Source organism: Aulonocara stuartgranti (assembly GCF_965226115.1).
Source record: "Aulonocara stuartgranti genome assembly, chromosome: 6".
Taxonomy (NCBI): domain Eukaryota; kingdom Metazoa; phylum Chordata; class Actinopteri; order Cichliformes; family Cichlidae; genus Aulonocara; species Aulonocara stuartgranti.
Window position 1 is genome coordinate 17,771,140 of NC_138944.1, and position 17,029 is coordinate 17,788,168.

The 17,029-nt window shown below is 40.7% G+C and overlaps 2 protein-coding genes and 1 long non-coding RNA gene across 3 annotated transcripts; all 3 read left to right on the forward strand.

Moving 5' to 3' along the window:
• The first annotated feature begins 1,878 nt into the window (after positions 1-1,878).
• On the forward strand, positions 1,879-10,332 carry LOC309709119 (serine hydrolase-like protein). The gene is made up of 12 exons (XM_082537575.1): positions 1,879-2,007; positions 2,176-2,319; positions 4,027-4,140; positions 4,251-4,292; positions 5,288-5,307; positions 5,415-5,489; positions 5,637-5,743; positions 6,085-6,164; positions 6,259-6,293; positions 6,398-6,474; positions 6,617-6,701; positions 10,009-10,332. The coding sequence occupies exons 1-12, from the start codon at positions 1,986-1,988 to the stop codon at positions 10,126-10,128; spliced, it is 921 nt and encodes a 306-aa protein (XP_082393701.1). The 5' UTR covers positions 1,879-1,985; the 3' UTR covers positions 10,129-10,332.
• Positions 10,333-11,704: 1,372 nt separating this feature from the next.
• LOC309709330 lies at positions 11,705-12,718 on the forward strand. Its single transcript, XR_014277476.1, has 2 exons — positions 11,705-11,882; positions 12,216-12,718. It is a non-coding gene; the product is annotated as an uncharacterized lncRNA (long non-coding RNA).
• Positions 12,719-14,501: 1,783 nt separating this feature from the next.
• LOC309708805 (uncharacterized protein) lies at positions 14,502-16,815 on the forward strand (the record flags this gene model as incomplete). The annotated part of the gene is made up of 4 exons (XM_082537095.1): positions 14,502-14,511; positions 15,443-15,649; positions 15,736-16,595; positions 16,760-16,815. The coding sequence occupies exons 2-4, from the start codon at positions 15,444-15,446 to the stop codon at positions 16,813-16,815; spliced, it is 1,122 nt and encodes a 373-aa protein (XP_082393221.1). The 5' UTR covers positions 14,502-14,511; position 15,443.
• Positions 16,816-17,029: the final 214 nt, after the last annotated feature.

Here is a 17,029-nt window from a genome sequence, read left to right on the forward strand (position 1 = left end):
TTACTCCTCACCCCCCACCCGACCCTGTGGCTTGTCACGTGTTCCATTATGTTGTGCTGTGGACATTTATGTGCTTTTTTGTGCAGAGGAGTTTTTTTGTTTCCTGTTCTCATGCTGTCCTGCCAGGAGCCCAGCATGAGTAGAGGTCTCTTCTTTTCCTCTTGTACTTTCCCATCGTAGTGTATATTTCAGTGTTTTTTTTCTGTAACGCTACCGATCTCCGACCTGTATCCCCATGTGATGTCTGTGTTGTGTGTGTGAGGTCGGGGGGGGGGGGGGGGGGGGGGGGGGGGGGGGTCCTATTTCACTGCAGGACAACCTGCACGTGGCGAATAAAGCCTTCATTAATTGATTGATTGATTGATTGATTGATTGCTGTGTGGCAGTAAGAGTAGGACCCAACTGTAGGACTTGGAGACAAGAGATTACCTAAAAGAGGCAGTTTTGTTGTAGAAACACAGAAATACAAAAACCCAAAAACTCAAGCAAGAAACTACTTCTGTGATTTCTTTGATCTCTTTGATTTTTTACAGTTTCTCTGACTATTGCTCAGACATCCACTCCTAGGAAAATTGTGGTGTTGTGTTAATAAACACTCGCTTGGTCGCACTTGCTGATGATCAGTTAATCAGCTACATTTGATTATTAATGCCTGGCTGCTGCTTCCCCTTTAAAATCCCATAGAAGCATTGACCACATTATTTTTATTATCGCACGATACACGAAAACTTGAAATTCATAGAGGCTGTATTTTCATTTTCCAAGGACTGCAAATGGGATGGAGTGAAAGTAATGCCGGTTCATTAAATCCAGACGTATTCATGTCTGATCGTGCTCGAATGGTTCATTTGAGTAAATGATGCTGAGTAAATGATTTGTTGCTATGATAAGTATGCTTCATTTTAAAACAGTTGTTAATATTTAAAAGTTACTACACTGATGTTTAAATATTTAATCTCTCTTTTTTTAAGTAATGCTCATCTAAGAAAACAAAGTCATTAACTGTGACTGAACACACAAAACAACCTTGAATATGAAATTTATACTCTTGTCATCAGGCCAAAGTGAGAGCTAAAAAAAAACCAAATATAGAGAAAAATATGTTTGCGCTTAGAGGCTCAGAATAACGACTCGGCGGTGTCGTTTTATTGCACTCGTTCTGCAAATTCAGCTGCAGCTCCACTAAATTTGATGCTATTAAGAGACAAAACCATTTTAGGTAGCAGACACCCTTTTTGCTGAATGTTTCACACTCAGCAGACTGTGAGAAATGGTGATAGGGAGCGGTGTCACAACAGCTGGAAATGGTTAAGAGATGTGTTAAGTTAATTTTTCATGTCCACAATATGATGGCAGAGACTTTGTACTGATTTTGGAGGATTCAGTAGCCTCTAATATATTGTTTATTTCTTTTGTTTGGTAAAGATGCTTTTTAATGCTCCTATATGTTAAAAATTTAGCATTTTTAACATATGGGAGTCTGTCACTAAAGCCACTAAAGGACCTGCAGTTTTTGGCCCTGCAGCCCGTGATGCACATGTGATCTTTCACTTGACGCTCCGGACACCAAACAGGCTGTTTACTTTAAGACAAAACAGGCCACTGGCCAAATTTATTCCTGTGTTTATGACTTAATTGTTTCTAGCTTCCTAAACTTCTGATGGCTTCACCTTATCTGACCTCACAGTGGAACAAACAGAAAGTGCTCTGGGCTGATAGGTCACGCTGTCCTCCGGCACTCCGGCAGGCCTTACTGACTGGAACAAAAGTAGCATGCTTTTACCCGGTGTGTGTAAAGGTGAAACACACCCCTGCGGTGTAGGATTGGCCATAGCTGCAGCATGTCATTCTGAACATCCAATAAAATCGCTGGCCAAAGGTCAGGAACTTCCTGCTTTAAAAAAAAATTGAAAGAGTTTGTGTGATTTGTTTACTTTACTGAACTCTGCACGTTTGTTTCCCTGAGACAAAAACTGAACACTGAAATGTCATCAGTGAAACAAGAAGGTAGTATATCTGCACAAAAAACGAGACCAGATGGTGGTTTGTTTGGGTTTTTTTTACCACTTTCAGCCCTCATTGCTGTTGTGAAATCCTTTGACTGATCATCAAATGTCTGACAGATTGTTGTGTTTGTACTGCCGACTGACTGAAGCTGTGCTGTGTTGTCTCTAGTTTCAGAGCTCTCTATACCGGTCCCATGGGGAGAGATCAGAGGCAAAGCCTGGGGTCCTGAACACGGCCACCCGGTGCTGTGCCTGCATGGCTGGGCAGATAACTGCGGTTCATTCAACACGCTCATTCCCTTCTTACCTAAAGGTAATTCACCACAGACAGGACAAGGGTGAGAAAAACTGTCACCTGTGGGCTGTTGTAGCCGTGGGTAAGTGGCTGTCAGGCCTGTGTGAATCATTATCTTTTGTGCCTTATTGCCCCGTACTCTGTATTCCCAGCACACCAAGGCTAGAGTGCAACCATCCAGTGTGAGCTCAAGAGTAACATCACAACAGTAATCCTGACCACGGACATTATATAAACAATCAAGTGGCAATCATTAGTTTTTTAATTAAATACCTCTAGCGGAGGGGGTCTAAACTATCCACCAGTGGTTTATATCTGCTGCTAAATCATAATAACTTTGGTTTTGTAGGCTTGTGGTCATAAACCACAAACATTATTAAATGATAACGGTCACAATGCCGGGAAAAGGTCAGGGGATGTTAAGCCACGTTATTTAAAACCACAAGTGAAAATCCAAAAGCAGAACATCAGTCAAAATACTGCCAGGAAGGACCGTCAAACTCACTTTACATCAGGAGCTACATAGAGCTTGCCTTATCCTAACTGTCCCAAACCAGTGAAACTCCGCTTTTTGTCAGTGTGAAGATGTTTAACTACACATTTAATGCCATTAGATATAAGAAAAAAGAAGTGCAGTTACAGTAATACACGTCGGTTTTTCTATATGATTAAAAAAATGCAGTAATGTGTGAAAATGTGTACAGAAATTACAGAAAATGTTCTGGTAGCTCACTCTAAACACTCTCCTGTAGCTACAATTGCGTTAATTCGTATTTCATGACTTGCATGGCTTTTTTTATTTGACTGGCATGTTTAATATTCAGCTAAAACAAAACCCAATCCAAACGCTTGTCAGGTTTAGGGTTAAGAAGTTAATAGCCATTATCGAGCTGCCTTAGTCTGAACCAAACAGGCAGATGAACACGGCTGTGACCGTCTCCACTCCAGATGTTTTTTAAGATTAAGTTTATTTTATTGCTTTTTATTTATGCGTTATTTTATTTTATAAAAATGTTTTCCATTTGTTAAATATTTACAAATTTCATTGTGATATTTTTATGTTTTTATTTTCAATTTCATTTTATTTTGTTATTTTTTAATATTGACTTAATATTTATTAATTTATTTAAATTATTAATATTAATATTATTTAAATTAACTATTTAATTGGTGAATTAATATTATTAATATTTAAACATTTTAAATATTATTGATGCTGCTGGTCTGTTGTGGTGAAGAGAGAGCTGAGTGTAAAAGCGAAATTCTCATTTTACCGGTTGATCTACGTCCCCTCTCTCGTCTATGGTCATGAGCTGCAGGTAGTGACCAAAAGAATGAGATCACGGATACAAGCAGTAGAAATGAGCTTTCTCCAAAGGGTGGCTGGCCTCTCCCTTAGAGACAGGTCAAGCAATTCAGCCATCCAGGAGGAGGGGCTCAGAGTAGAGCCGCTGCTCCTCCACATCAAAAGGAGCCAGTTGAAGGTGTTTGGGCAGATGACAAGGATGCCTCCTGGGCACCCTGCTGGTTGAGGTGTTCCGGGCATGTCCCACTGGGAGGAGGGCCCGGTGCAGACCCAGGACACGTTGATCTCTCAGGCGGCCTGGGAACACCTTGGCCTTCCCCCAGACAAGCTGGGAGGTCTGAGCTTCTCTGCTTAGGCTGCTGCCCCCGTGATCCAGCCCAGGATAAGCATTCTGTCTCTCTCTCTCTGCTCCTGCTTAGAGTGCAGATATGTGGCAGTGGACATGCCAGGTCACGGTCTGTCATCTCACCGGCCTCCTGGAGTCTTCTATTCATTTCCTGCGTATGCAGCAGACGTACGCAGAGTTGCTGAAAGTGAGTGGGACCTGTTCATCTCTCAGTAGCCGGGCTGCACTTCCAATCTCTTGGTTACAACAGCCGAGCTAGATTTGATCAGATGAGTTGTCTGTGTCATACCCCTGCAGGTCTCAGCTGGACAAAGTTCTCCATCATGGGTCACAGCATGGGTGAGTCACAGGCATGAACACTGACACTGCGCTGTGTTTTTTGCATTTAATCTTCTGGAAAGTCTGAATTTAAAAGAAGAACTTTTATAGGAACACAGTGGCTATCTAAACTAAGGTCTAACTGATTAAACGTGCTGCTGTGCTGCGTGTGGATCCACCAATCAAAGCGATGCTGCAACAATTAGTGATTTAATCAACGCATCAAGGGAACAGAGAACTCCAAATCTTCTGGCAATTGCCTAAATGGTAAAACGTGTTCTGGTTGGTGCTTCAAAGTAAACCTAAACAAGTTGTTCATGCCGAGCATATTTTTGTTATTTTTATGCATAATGGTGACAGTGCTCACATAAACTAGTGTATCCTTTCCTACGGTCCATCACTGCATATCCTAATCTCCCAGACATGCACATAGACATTGAAACAATAGAAAGAAGTATAATGAAATGTTACTTTAAACATTTATAAATTACTTTATCAATACTGTTTCCAATAAACAAAACATTTGGAAATTAAATAATTTGAACAATTTGCATATTTCTGCAAATATCTAATCAGCCAATCAAATGGCAGCGATTCAGAACATTTAGGCACATAGACATGGTCAAGCCAATCTGCTAAAGTTCAAACTGACCATCAGAATGGATAAGAAAGTTGATTTAAGTAAATACTAAAAGCCAAATGGGCTGGTCTATTTCAGAAACTGCTGTTCTGTTTGCAATTTCCCACACAGCCATCCTGGTACTAGAAAGGTGCCAAATAAAGTGGCTGGTGAGGGTTGCAATCCAGTAAAATTGATGCTGTAAAGTTTTTACTGGAATTCCTGGGGAAAGAAAAAATGGGAATACTAATGAAATGAATCACTGTTGCTTTTTTTCTGTCATTTTAAAGAAAGTAAACAAAGAAAACAATACTTGTTTTCAGCCAGAGTTTGTTTTAAAGTCAAGGTGTCACAAAAATGATCGTGTTAATTTGACGATGTGCTCACTCCCTTACAGGTGGCAACATCACCGTCATGGTAAATTAAACACATCACGTTCATCTAATCGCTGCTTTTATGAAATATGTGTCATAAACTGCGTTTTCAAAGTGATCACAGCAGGGACTTCACTGTGTTTCCTACAGTTCAGCGCATTGTATCCTGAGATGGTGGATGGCATCATAGTGCTGGACGTTTTTGGATTTGTACCTACAGATCCGGTACTTCAGCACTACTTCTCGTCACTGCTGGGGAAAAAACAACAACAACAATCTAATAGTTGGAAAGATGCAGAACTACTTTATTAAATTATCTTTATGAGCCACTCCTGTCTGTGTTTGTGTTTCTCACCTCTCATTTTATCGCAGAAAGAAATTCCCCGAATCATGAGGCAGGGGATGGAGGAGATGCTCAAGTTTGAAAAAAAGGCAGAAGAGAAGAAGAGGGTTTACACGTACGAGAAGGCAGTGGAGAGGTATCGCTTTATTTTATAGCCAATTCAAGTGGAGTAAGCCTTTTGTTTATGTGTTTGTGCAGAAGTGAAGTGAAGCTCTGCTGCTTTCTTCATGCATCTGAACTGCTGGCAATCACTGTGGGTAATTTTGGCATCAGGTTTTGACAGAGTGAACTGCATTTTGTTGTTAGTTTGTTTTCTTAAAAAAGGGGGAGCACCTCTTGTTCTGCCACATCAATTTGTTTTATTTCAAACAGCAGAAGTCCTCGCTGTGTGGAATAAAAATAAACTGCAGAGAGGGATGAAACAGAAGAAGGTAAAACTGAGTCGCAGTTTTGACTAAATTGTTTTGTTTCCTTCAGGCTGTTGGCTGCAAACCCGACTCTGTCTGAACGGTCTATTCAAACGCTTTTAGAGCGAGGCCTGACTCGAGTTGAAGGAGGTATGTCTTTATCGCTTCTCCTCCTGTCAGCGAGGAATAATCTCACTTTGCTTTCTCTCATTTGCTGGCAGCTGAATGTGTTTCTCCTCATCAGGATTTGTGTTCTCCAGAGACCTCCGAGTTAATTTTGTGAGTCACTTTTAACCTCCCCAAACTTCACCACATCCCACTTTGTGTCTCCTCCAACAGAGGTTTGGCATTCAGTTCACATACATTTGCTGTGTTTTATGCAGAAAAACATAGAGCGGATCACTTTGGAGCAGAGCCTGGAGATGCAGTCACTGATTCAAGCTCCTGTTTTACTTATCCTGTAAGATTTTTACCACTAATCTGATATTACAGTATACTTTATTTTACAGCGTGGACATGTCTGTTTGCGGTTTAAATGATTTCTGCTCTTTAAAATAAAGCATGTCAAAAAAACATGTAACACCAATCTGTGTTTTTTCTAGAGCTGACAAAGCTTTCAGTCCAGCATCTAGAGAATCGAGCCAGAAACTCACTTCGAAACTCCTCCAAGTCTATCAGGAAAGAAATGTGAGTTTAATTTTATGTAAGAGTAAATCACTCTCTACTAACATCTGTATGATTAAAAAAAACCCTACAATAACACAGAGAAACGACCAAACCTCAACAATCAGGTGAGTCCCTATGAGCAAAGACTCAGCAACAGTGGGAAGGAGAAACTCCCTCTTAACAGGAAGAAACCTTCAGCCAGAACCAGGCTCAGGGAGGGGCGGCCATCTGTCGCAACTGTTTGTGGGTGAGGGGAGGAGACAGGACACACTTACTGCCTGATGCATCATCAGTTATTGAATTTTCTGTGCAGCCTAATTAGCCGGAGCCAAATTAGATCAAATATTTAAAATGTTTTTATGTAGCACTTTTTTCGAAATCCACTTTATGAAGTGTTTCATGTGAATAGTGCCAAAAAAAATGCTGATTACCAGTAAACTTTAGTAAAATTAGAAAATAAAACCAAAAGTCAGGAAAGGCTTTCCCATGAAAGTTTGTTTTAACCTCCTCAGATCTGAGCTATTGCTGAGCATCCACTTTTAATTTCTCCCATGAGTCAGACTGATGAGTGTAAAAGCAGCACATGTTGAACAAAAAGTCATCCTCATTGTCCTCATATGGAAGCAATTATTTAGTTATGCTGTAAAATAAACTAAAGCCACCATATTTGATCAAGTATAAATCATTTTACTGAGGAAAACGAAGCATAAAGTGCAGAAAAGCCGAACTTTAATGTCCCTGTATGAGGATTCAGGGTCTCGGGAAGTTAAAGGAAGTGATGGATGCCAACCTGATTTCCTCAGGCACATTGTTGAAGAGGCTAACTGCAAAAGACCTTTGCATGAGGATCTGTACTGATGTATACATTAGTAAGACAGTGTTGCTGTGTGGAGTTTTCCTCTTCTCCTTGTGTCCCTGTGGGTTCGGTCCAGCTACTTCAGCTTCCTCCCACAGTCCAAGGACGTGCAGTTAGTGGGATTAGGTTAACTGGTTGATTCTAAATTGCCCATAGGTACAAAGGTTGTGTGTTAGACCTATGGCAGATCGATGATCTGTGCAAGATCTACTATGCCTCTTGCCCTGTGGCAGCTGGGATAGACTCCAGCTCCTCCACGACCTCAATTGGTAAAGCAGAAGAAACTGGATGGATGGTTAAGACCCAATTTTTATGTTGCATTTGTGAAATTAGAGAACTTAGAAAATGAAAACTATGTATTTTTCTCACTAAGGAAAAAGAACAACTGTGAAGTGGAAGTAAAAAAAATAAAATAAATCTGTTTAGGTTTGAGCAAATAAATCAAAGTAAAAGAAGCCTAGTTTGGTGATAAATAAAACATTTATAAGCCTAATGGCTTTACAAGTGGTTAAAAAAAAAAAAAAAGGTACGCGCACACAGTCAAATATGCCCACGCACTGTAAAATGTGACTTTGATTTCTCTTATTAGGATAAGAGATTCATGTTTATGCCTCCATACTAATCACCACTACTGAGATTCAGCAAAATTAAGAGGGCACTATTCACATGAATCTAGTATTTATTTTTATTTATTTTTATCAGAGCCACAGGAAGCCACCGGGGACGGGCAGAAGAACTGCATGTGGCTCTGAGCTGCTGGACCAAGACGCCCGAGCTCAAAGCAAGACCGCAAAGGACCTTAAAATAAAATAACATCCTGAAACATCAAAATACTTAAAAACATGGAGGCAGTATTTATTTCAGATGCAAACAACAAAATGTCAGGGTGCAACTAATGATCCTTGTGTCATATTTACAAATGTTTTTCTTGGTTTTATTGCTATATTAGAAAAAATAAGAAACTGACTGTAACTGATATGAAGCACTGGGTCCTGCAGACAAACGGTTTGATTAAAAATGACAGCAGGCTGATCTGTATGAGAAACAATCATTTTCTGCTTTCAAAGAGCAGATGCTCTATCGCTGTGTAATTGGAATCCAGCTAATTGGATGGCATATCAGCTAATAGTAAGTAACCCGATTAATATTCATTAAATGATTATTTATGAGGCGTTAACTAGCCACATAAAGCCAATTGATTATTTCTTAACAGGATCCGTGACGCACCCTGCATATTAATTCATGCATTAAGTCGCGTTAGTTAGAAATGTTTTACAACTTTATTAAAAAGTGTACACCTGAAATCCCAAAACAGAGAATCTGCAGCAGTCAGATGCCTCCAATCACGGCTGAATCCATATTATAGTTTTAAAATAAAACGTGCAGGATTCATAAAGATCTGCTAATAAAAAACACAGAAGGGTCCTATTAAACAAATACAAATGACAGCGTGTAAAATCTGCACACTTTTTATTGTACTTAACTAAAACTGGATAAAAAAAAAAAAAAAACACTTAGTTCACTATTATAACCTTGGTCAGCAGCCATCTTCAAATGTAATTGCGGACTTGGAGTCGAGCAAAAAGGAAAGATTTTAATAGCTTGAAGAAATAAACCTGTTTTATGTGACTTTATTATTATCTCACATCATTATTTTGGTCCGCTCTTCTTCACAATGTTCATCAGCATACATTTGTTTATGCTGAGCTCTCTGAAGTTTGTGGTTTGGACTTTGACAGGAGCATTGCTACACCTTGACTTTTTTTTTTTTTTTTAGTCATTCTGCTGTGCTCGGGATCATTGTCCTATTGCATAATTCAATCTGTCCCAAGCCGAGCTACTGGTCTCACATTTGACTCTAGAATACTTTGGCATGCGAGATTTCAAGGCTCACTCAATGGCAGGTGCTGTTGCTGCAAAACAAGCCCAATAATCAGCCCTCCATCACTGTGCTTGACAGCTTGTATGTGCTGAATGTGACACTTTGCATTGTGGCCACACATCTCCACTTTGGTGGAGACTTCTGTTGCCAAACAATCCGTATTTGTTCAGTCTTTCTTTAAATGTATTGTCATGAATGTTCACCGTAACATGCTAACTGAGCCCTGTACCTGTAGCTCTGGGGTTTTCCAGTTTCTCTGAGAATTGCATGGTATGATCTTTGAAAGTGAATTTTCTGGGGCAGCCACTCCTTGGAAGATTGTGGGATTGTGTTAACACACAATGTTCCCGACCAGCAAACTGCCAAATGCTGTGCTTTCAAAGAGGAGATCAAACTTGCCGGTTGATCAACTGCATTTGATTATTGGTACCTGGCTGCATCGTATTCTCTTAATTCCTGTGGAAGCTGTAAGGGTGTGGCATTTTACTGACCTGCACAGAGTTCGGTGAAAACTTTCTTTTTCACAGTTCAACACTCTTCTCTTTTACTACTAAATCCTCTTACCCTGTTTGTCTGTCTGTCTCTCTCAGGACACTGTGGTGAGAGTACCTGGCAGTCATCATGTGCATCTTGATAATCCTGAAGTCGTCGCTCCATTTATTTGTGACTTCCTGCAGACCAAAGTGCTCTCACAGCAGGTGAAAGCCTAGTGGACAAGATGTAACCATCACACACTCACATTCTCCATGTGAAGTTTCACACTTCAAAAGTCTCAGTGCACTGTTTTCGTCTCTCTTAGAGCTCACATTACCATAAAATTGTTCCAGTAATTTGTTCTGCTCTGTACAAACCCAACTGGAGAGTCATTTGGAATAATAATACTGAATAATAAAAAAAAAACATGATTTATGAAACTAGACTTTTTCAATCTTTTGCAGTTTTTGTAGAAATGGTGTATCTAGCTCATTAGTTATATAAAGGACCAGGACAGAAGTGTTTCTCTTTATGTCGCTGTAAAGAAGCACTCCTGAAATGTTTCCATGTATTAATCCATCCATTTACAAGAAAATAACAGCAATTTCAGCAAAATATATCAGTTTTCTCTCATTCAGCCCGTCAAGTGTCATTACAAAGAAAAGATGCGGCTAGGCTCTTTGGCTTAACCACCTCAACTTTGGAGTGGTACTGCAGCCTGTGACTAATGCCATTGTCTGCAAGAAGGCTCTAAATCTGATGGTGATTCAGACCTAACCCTCTCATGATGTGACCCATTATTCCTGCAACATAACTCTTCCTGGTGCAGTAAAAAATCCAAAGAGGATGCCCCCCTCCTCTGTGATTGTCGCACTTTGCAAAGCCATGCAGTGGCTAGGCTGGACTGGATCCTAAAATGAGCCAGTCCAGGTGACACCAACACTTTGTAAAGTCATTTAACACCTCCTCACGTCAACCTTTTTTTGATTGTGATTAGTTGTTGTCATATAAAGGCATCTTCTGATTTAATTTTCTTTTTCATGTAAATACTTCGGCAGTAGTTTGTTCTGTTGTCGTATTGCTTCTGTCAGGCGCTGAATGCCATCTACATCTCGATGAGCATCAGCCGACTGTGAAAACATGGGGCCGGGAACAAAAAGCCATTTAGACGTTTTAACATATTGCCATGCATTGTGGTTTTGTGGCAGTCTGCTTGAGTTTTCAGTGCAGTCGCATGTGCGTAAAAAGCCCCGAACTGAATAAAAATCCTCTGCGCGTAACTTATGCAGCGAGGAAGTCATAGTTCATCGCTTCTGTTTATGTGAGGCTGATCTGTTTAACTGCTGCTTTTCATGAATCTGGTGGCGGCGCTGAGTGATGCTAAAAATGGCAGTCATTAAAAAAGATGACATCCTCTGACAACTGGATATGTAGGCCACCCTCTGCTCAGATTTTTTGACTTTAAAAAAATAAATAAATAAAAATAAAATCTGACTGTCTTAAACACTTCAGCTGCTGTCAGTCAGAGCAGATATGAAAGGAGTCCCTCACACAGAGATGGCTCCCTCTCTCTCAATGTCACATAAACTGTGTGATGGCCTTGGTGTTAAATGGAGTGGAATTGATTTTACGCAGCGCGTAGCAAGGCAGCGAGCATCCACAGACATCTGAAGGGCTTGTCCCCCTCCACCAGCAAAACCCCCACACCTACCCACCCTCCTCAAAAATGATTATAGTTATATAAGTTTCCCTCCCACTCCCGCCGTCGTCATGGCAACCCCCACCCCTCCTTTTTGAACGTCAGAGCCGGGAGCTGGAGGATGAAGCCGCATCCAGCTTCAGCATCTCGTGCCTCTCAGAGAGCACCTGTGATTATTTTGCAGAGGAGGAGCAGCTGCTGCAGCGACGGCGATCATCTAATGAGAGGTTCGGACTCTGGGCTGCTCTTCGTCGCTTAAAAAAATCGCCACCGATCGAGCAGCGTCTGCAGGTAAAAGCGTGGTGCCTCTATTTACTCCCGTGCGCTATTTTTAGAAAAAAAAAAAAACACCTGTGCCAGCTAATGATTGTGAAACTGAGAGGAGTAATGATGGAAAGCCCCGCTGCCTGTTTAGTCGCTGTAGTGTCTTTTTTTCTGTCATGAGAAGGGAGCGGGAAAGCTTTCTCGGAGATGCAGTTAGCGGTGCGTATTTGGAAGGTTTAAACAACTCTGCTCATCCACCCTTCCCCACGATCTCGTCTCTTTTGCTTCTCTCCCTGTCCTCTCCTCCTCACCCTCACCCTCCTTCTCCCTCACCCTTCCCATTCTTTTTTGCCCTGACAGCCGGTATGTCGTGGTTGTTCTTGGACTGGTTCGTCCCACTCTACTTGCTGGTGTCGGTGTTGGTGCTGGCAGGCTTCGGAGCGTGCCTGTACTTCCTAGAGCCCGGGTTGCAGGATGCCCACAAGTGGAGCAACAAAACAGTCCGGCATCACCCGCTGGTGGCCAGTGTGAACTGCAGAGATGACGATAGCAATGCCCTGATATGATCAAGAGGGCGAGGCGAAGCGGGAGGGCGGCTGACCATCTGGACAGGGGTGCTGCCGCCGGGACACCCGTGGGATGGGAGCCAACACCCAAACGACCGTGGAAGAAAAATGGGAGAGAAAGGACGAGAAAGGAGGGGAACATTATCTGTTGTCTGATAATGCAAACCCTGTTCTATATCATTCCAACTTTTCTCTGATCTCTGCTGATTTTCGTTGTAGAGGTGAGAGAAAAGTAAAGCAGAGGTGTTTTTAACGTTCTTAAAAATAAAAATAAAAAAAGAAGAAGAAAAATAAAAAATCCAGATGCACAATGCGAAGAAGACTGCATCCAGAAAGAGATCGTGAGGTGATTGGAGGAAGTGTTGCCCTTTAGAAATGTGTTTGTAAATTTCACGCCATCCTATACTTGTGCCAAGTTTTACATGCATTTTGTAATTTTGACAATCACTTTGCATATCTCATAAAGTTTACTTACATTGTGCATTTAATTAGCTGAAGTGAGCGACATAAGTGCAATGACTTTGCTGCCAGCGGGGAGGGTTTTTAATCCTCTCTCTGAAGTCGGCGTGGCAGCTGCTCAGACGCATGTGGATTGTTTAGTGCCGCTGTGCCAAAACGGTGTGTTATTCGTGACTTACTTTAAACTGTTATGTACCCAATAAATGCAACTGATTCATTTAAGGTGTCAAGATTATCATAGATGGACCAAGACGACTGACAAATAGCCTAGTATTTGGTAAAGGGTTTTTTTTTTTTCTTTGCTTTGTTTGTTTTCATTGTTTTTACTTGACAGCATGGTGAGAAACTGTGGGTGTGTAACGACCCTCTTTTAAGAATCATATGCTTCCTTTGTTCATACAAAAATAAAACTGCTCAGTCCCCACTTCTTTGTATTTGCTGTTGCATGAATATCCACCCTAAATATATAGTCTAAAGATTTATGTGCTTCTAAATAATTCGCGTGTGTGTGTGCGTGTGTGTGTGTATGTGTGTGTATATATATATATATATATATATACACATAAATCCTTTTAAACTGTCAGCAGTTCCATCAAAATTTCTCAAACTGTTTTAAGTTACCTGACTTTTTAAGCCCTGACAAGATAAAATATGGACAAAAGCAAAGGGCTTTGGATTTTCTGCCCTCCTTAGAAATCTCAACCTGGCTCTTTTGTAGGTTGAACCCTTGGTTTGGAAAGCCTTTCAAGTCAAATAATATGACAGCCCAGAGCAGTAAAATACTCTTTATGCTTTGATTCAGCAATATTAAAACTATGATATCATCTGCACTTCAGTCAAAGATTGAAATGCATGTTTTCTGTATTTTTGTAAGTAAATTTGAATGTAGGACTTTCATTTACAGTGCAGTCTTTTTATATATACCTTCAGCTTAAAAAAAAAAAGCTTACAATACTGCACCTACACTTTTGAAAAGCCCTTTAAACTCTGCTCAGAGTAGATGCTTCGAGTTTGAAGGTCACTCACTCATGGAGTGCGTAGAGTCTGTAATGAAGAGGCTTTTTCATTCAAGGCAGTTCGAGGATAAAACTAGCTCTGCAACAGAAATCATGCGTAGATATTCATATTTTCTCTTGTAATGCAGAAAAAAACAAACTCTGACAGTGTAGTTGTCAGCAGAGGAGGAGCATTCACATTATTATGAAATGCATTTGTAGGTGTGGGGTTGTTTGTCTATAGTACCTTGTTACTATTCTGCCCAGACTCTGCAGCTGAGGACGATGTAGTAGCTTAATCTGGTTTGAAGTATACGATGCATCATTTCACCTGTGACATTAATGTTTTTGTGACTAGGCTCTATAAAAGCATCAAACATAAGTTAATGATCTGAGTGCTTCTGTCACTCATATTTTGCGCTATAATCAGACAAGCTTCACAGTGTCCCACGAACCAAATCAAATGAGACACCAGTGTGGGAGTGCAACAGTGAAGCCTCAGTGTCGAGGTATGGAGAGAATGGCACTTGTGTGCCCACTACTTCCTACTGCTCTGCTCCAAGTCTCACACACTGTGCCTTGTTTACTCTCTCAGTCTGTCAGCAGCAGACACGGGGCATCATCGCCACACGTCAGGTCAGTGTCTTTTTCTGCAGCTCTAACTAAAGAACAAAAAACAGTTGTTTTTTTCATAGTAAACACTGTTTTGTGCTGGTATTTTCAGTGTTGGTGCATACCAGCCATGCTGCCTCAGACTGCAGTGTTTAAAAGTAATTTAATGCACTCATAAAAGTGCTGCACTTTTACATAACTTGAGTGCTACGATTTTATGCAATTATGTGGTACTTAAGCCCTACTACATATTTTCTGTACAGACATAAGTGCTTATTCAATATTTCAATATATATATATAAAAACATAGTCAGTTGATAAAATGTGGTGTATTGGCTTAGACTTCCTAGACGTGTTTTTATTTTTAAACAGATTAACACTGGATTCGCTTCACCTGCACTTATCGATGACATTAAACCATTAAAGTAAATAAATCTAACACTCCTTTGGAACTACAGTAAGATTTTCAAACTTTTGATATAAGTGTAGTTTGCAGATATTTCTGTTCTTTATCTTACCCCTTTAATATTTATTAAAAGTTTGTCCTGTTTGTCATTTGCAGTCTCTCTATGTTTCTCTTTCCTCGCTTCTCCTTAAGTGGAGAGTTCTTCCTCCCCGCTGTTGCCGTGTTTCTCTCTACATTGATTATCTGATTTTTGGGTCCTACCTCTAACACTGTATGGTCTAATATTGTGAAGTGCTGCTTGTTAAGTAAAATTCAATAGGAAAAAATCTAATTGAAACTTGCACTTCAGTTAATTTGAGTATTTTTTTAAGAATGTTATTCCCACATTTTCTATTAATTTGGACAGTGTTTATAGAAATGATGTTTGGCATAAAGTTGAATTCTATTCTATTCTATTCTATTCATATAAAACAAGTTATATTTTTTCTTAGTTTCTTCATTCTCATCATGTGATTAGTCTTTCTTTGCATCTTTGTCTTGCTAAAACAGAATGAGTGTTTTTAACCGTCTGGCACCTTTGATCCCACGAGTGCCTGACTCCAGCAGACAAACAAAGGAGCATCCAAAAGTGTGTTTGTCACCTCCTCTGCCTCTTTCTTCTCCCGTCATTAAGAAGAAAGCCATTCACATCCCATCATTTGATGAGAAGGGACTTATCTTTGAAAAACACAACACAAAGCTGTACACGGCGGACAGGTAAATTAATGTGAGGTTTGTTTTTCTGTCTTGGATTTTTTGTGCTACATAATCTAGTAATTATTGGTACATTTTTTTCTTTCCAGATCATTTGATTCAATTTGGACATCCAAAACACCAAGCCCGCCCTCGAGGAGTAAATCATGTCAGCTTTCACAGAGAAACCATGGAGAAAGAGCTTCAACCCTCCCAAGGACCAAACCTCAAACATGCAGCTCTCAGTCTCTCTCTGCAAAACCCAGCACCTCCATTTCTCCTTCTCCTAAGCCAAATTCCTCTCTCACTCTTCCCACTGTCAAACCAAAGCCAAGTGATTCTCTTCATTTTCCCGCCTCACAGGCGAGTGATCTTTCTCCATTACTGCACCAGCCAGCACCAAAGCCAAGTGTATCTCCAACTCTGACAGTCCCAACACCCAGGCTAAGCCCATCTCCAATGTCCCTTTGCCAAGGGACGAGCTCAGACGATCCACCAGTAAAACAGCCTTCTCCTATTGCAAAAGAAAGACGTGCTAAATCGATTCCCATCTGTAATGTCAAAGCGGAGACATCAAATGAGATAAAGCATGAAATTCTTGACCAGGATGCTTTACTGGACTTTACTCACCCTGAGATGAGAAAAGGTCGTATGAACAGAGAGTCTCAACATCAGACTTACTCAGAATCCTACAGACGCCCGGTCACATCTTCGAATCCTTGCTTTCTGCAAAGCAAACTTGGAATAAGTAAAAAAGACAATACTGCCAAAGATGAAGCAAAGGCTCTGCAAAGGAGTACAGACATTACTGCATTACCTAAACCAAAGTGGAACATCAATCAGCACCAGGAATTTCAACCCAGTAGAATGACAGGAACACAAATATCCACTAACTCTAAAGGCATTAAGTCTGCTAACGTTGATCACCAGGAGTCTCCGTCAGTGTTTGATGGACCGGCCACTCTGTCAGGTCCTCAAAGAAAATATAAAAACTACCCTCAGAAGAGCAATTACTCTCAGACCTTACATTTTACCTCAGCTTACCCACCATACGAGCAACTGTATTCTGAGAAAAAAGCAGCTTTACCCGTGACTTCTCAAACATCCTTTTCCACTGAGCCTCTTTTTAATCAGTCAGGCGTTTCGCCAAGCATCGAGGCAAGGAGGAGACGGTTCGACCTGCACAGTGAAACAAGACCAGAAGCAGCATTTCTATCAGCTTCTCGTCCCAGGAAACAGCAGGAAGAAAACAATAATCAGACAATTGCAGGAAACTCTCATAAAATCTTTCATGAAACTGGTGCATCTCAAAACATCAAGTCCCCACAGAGACCCCTCAGGTTCCCGTCGAAGGCACAGAGTCAAACTGTGGATGTAAGATGTGCAGTGAGTCAGTCTCACTGT

Bases quoted from the DNA above. Each gene is read 5' to 3' on its own strand.
- LOC309709119 (XM_082537575.1), top strand. From the start codon at position 1,986: ATGTCATCAGTGAAACAAGAAG. The intron at 2,320-4,026 runs GTAATTCACCAC...GCTCCTGCTTAG, and splicing joins CATTCCCTTCTTACCTAAAG to AGTGCAGATATGTGGCAGTG. The intron at 4,141-4,250 runs GTGAGTGGGACC...ATACCCCTGCAG, and splicing joins CGTACGCAGAGTTGCTGAAA to GTCTCAGCTGGACAAAGTTC.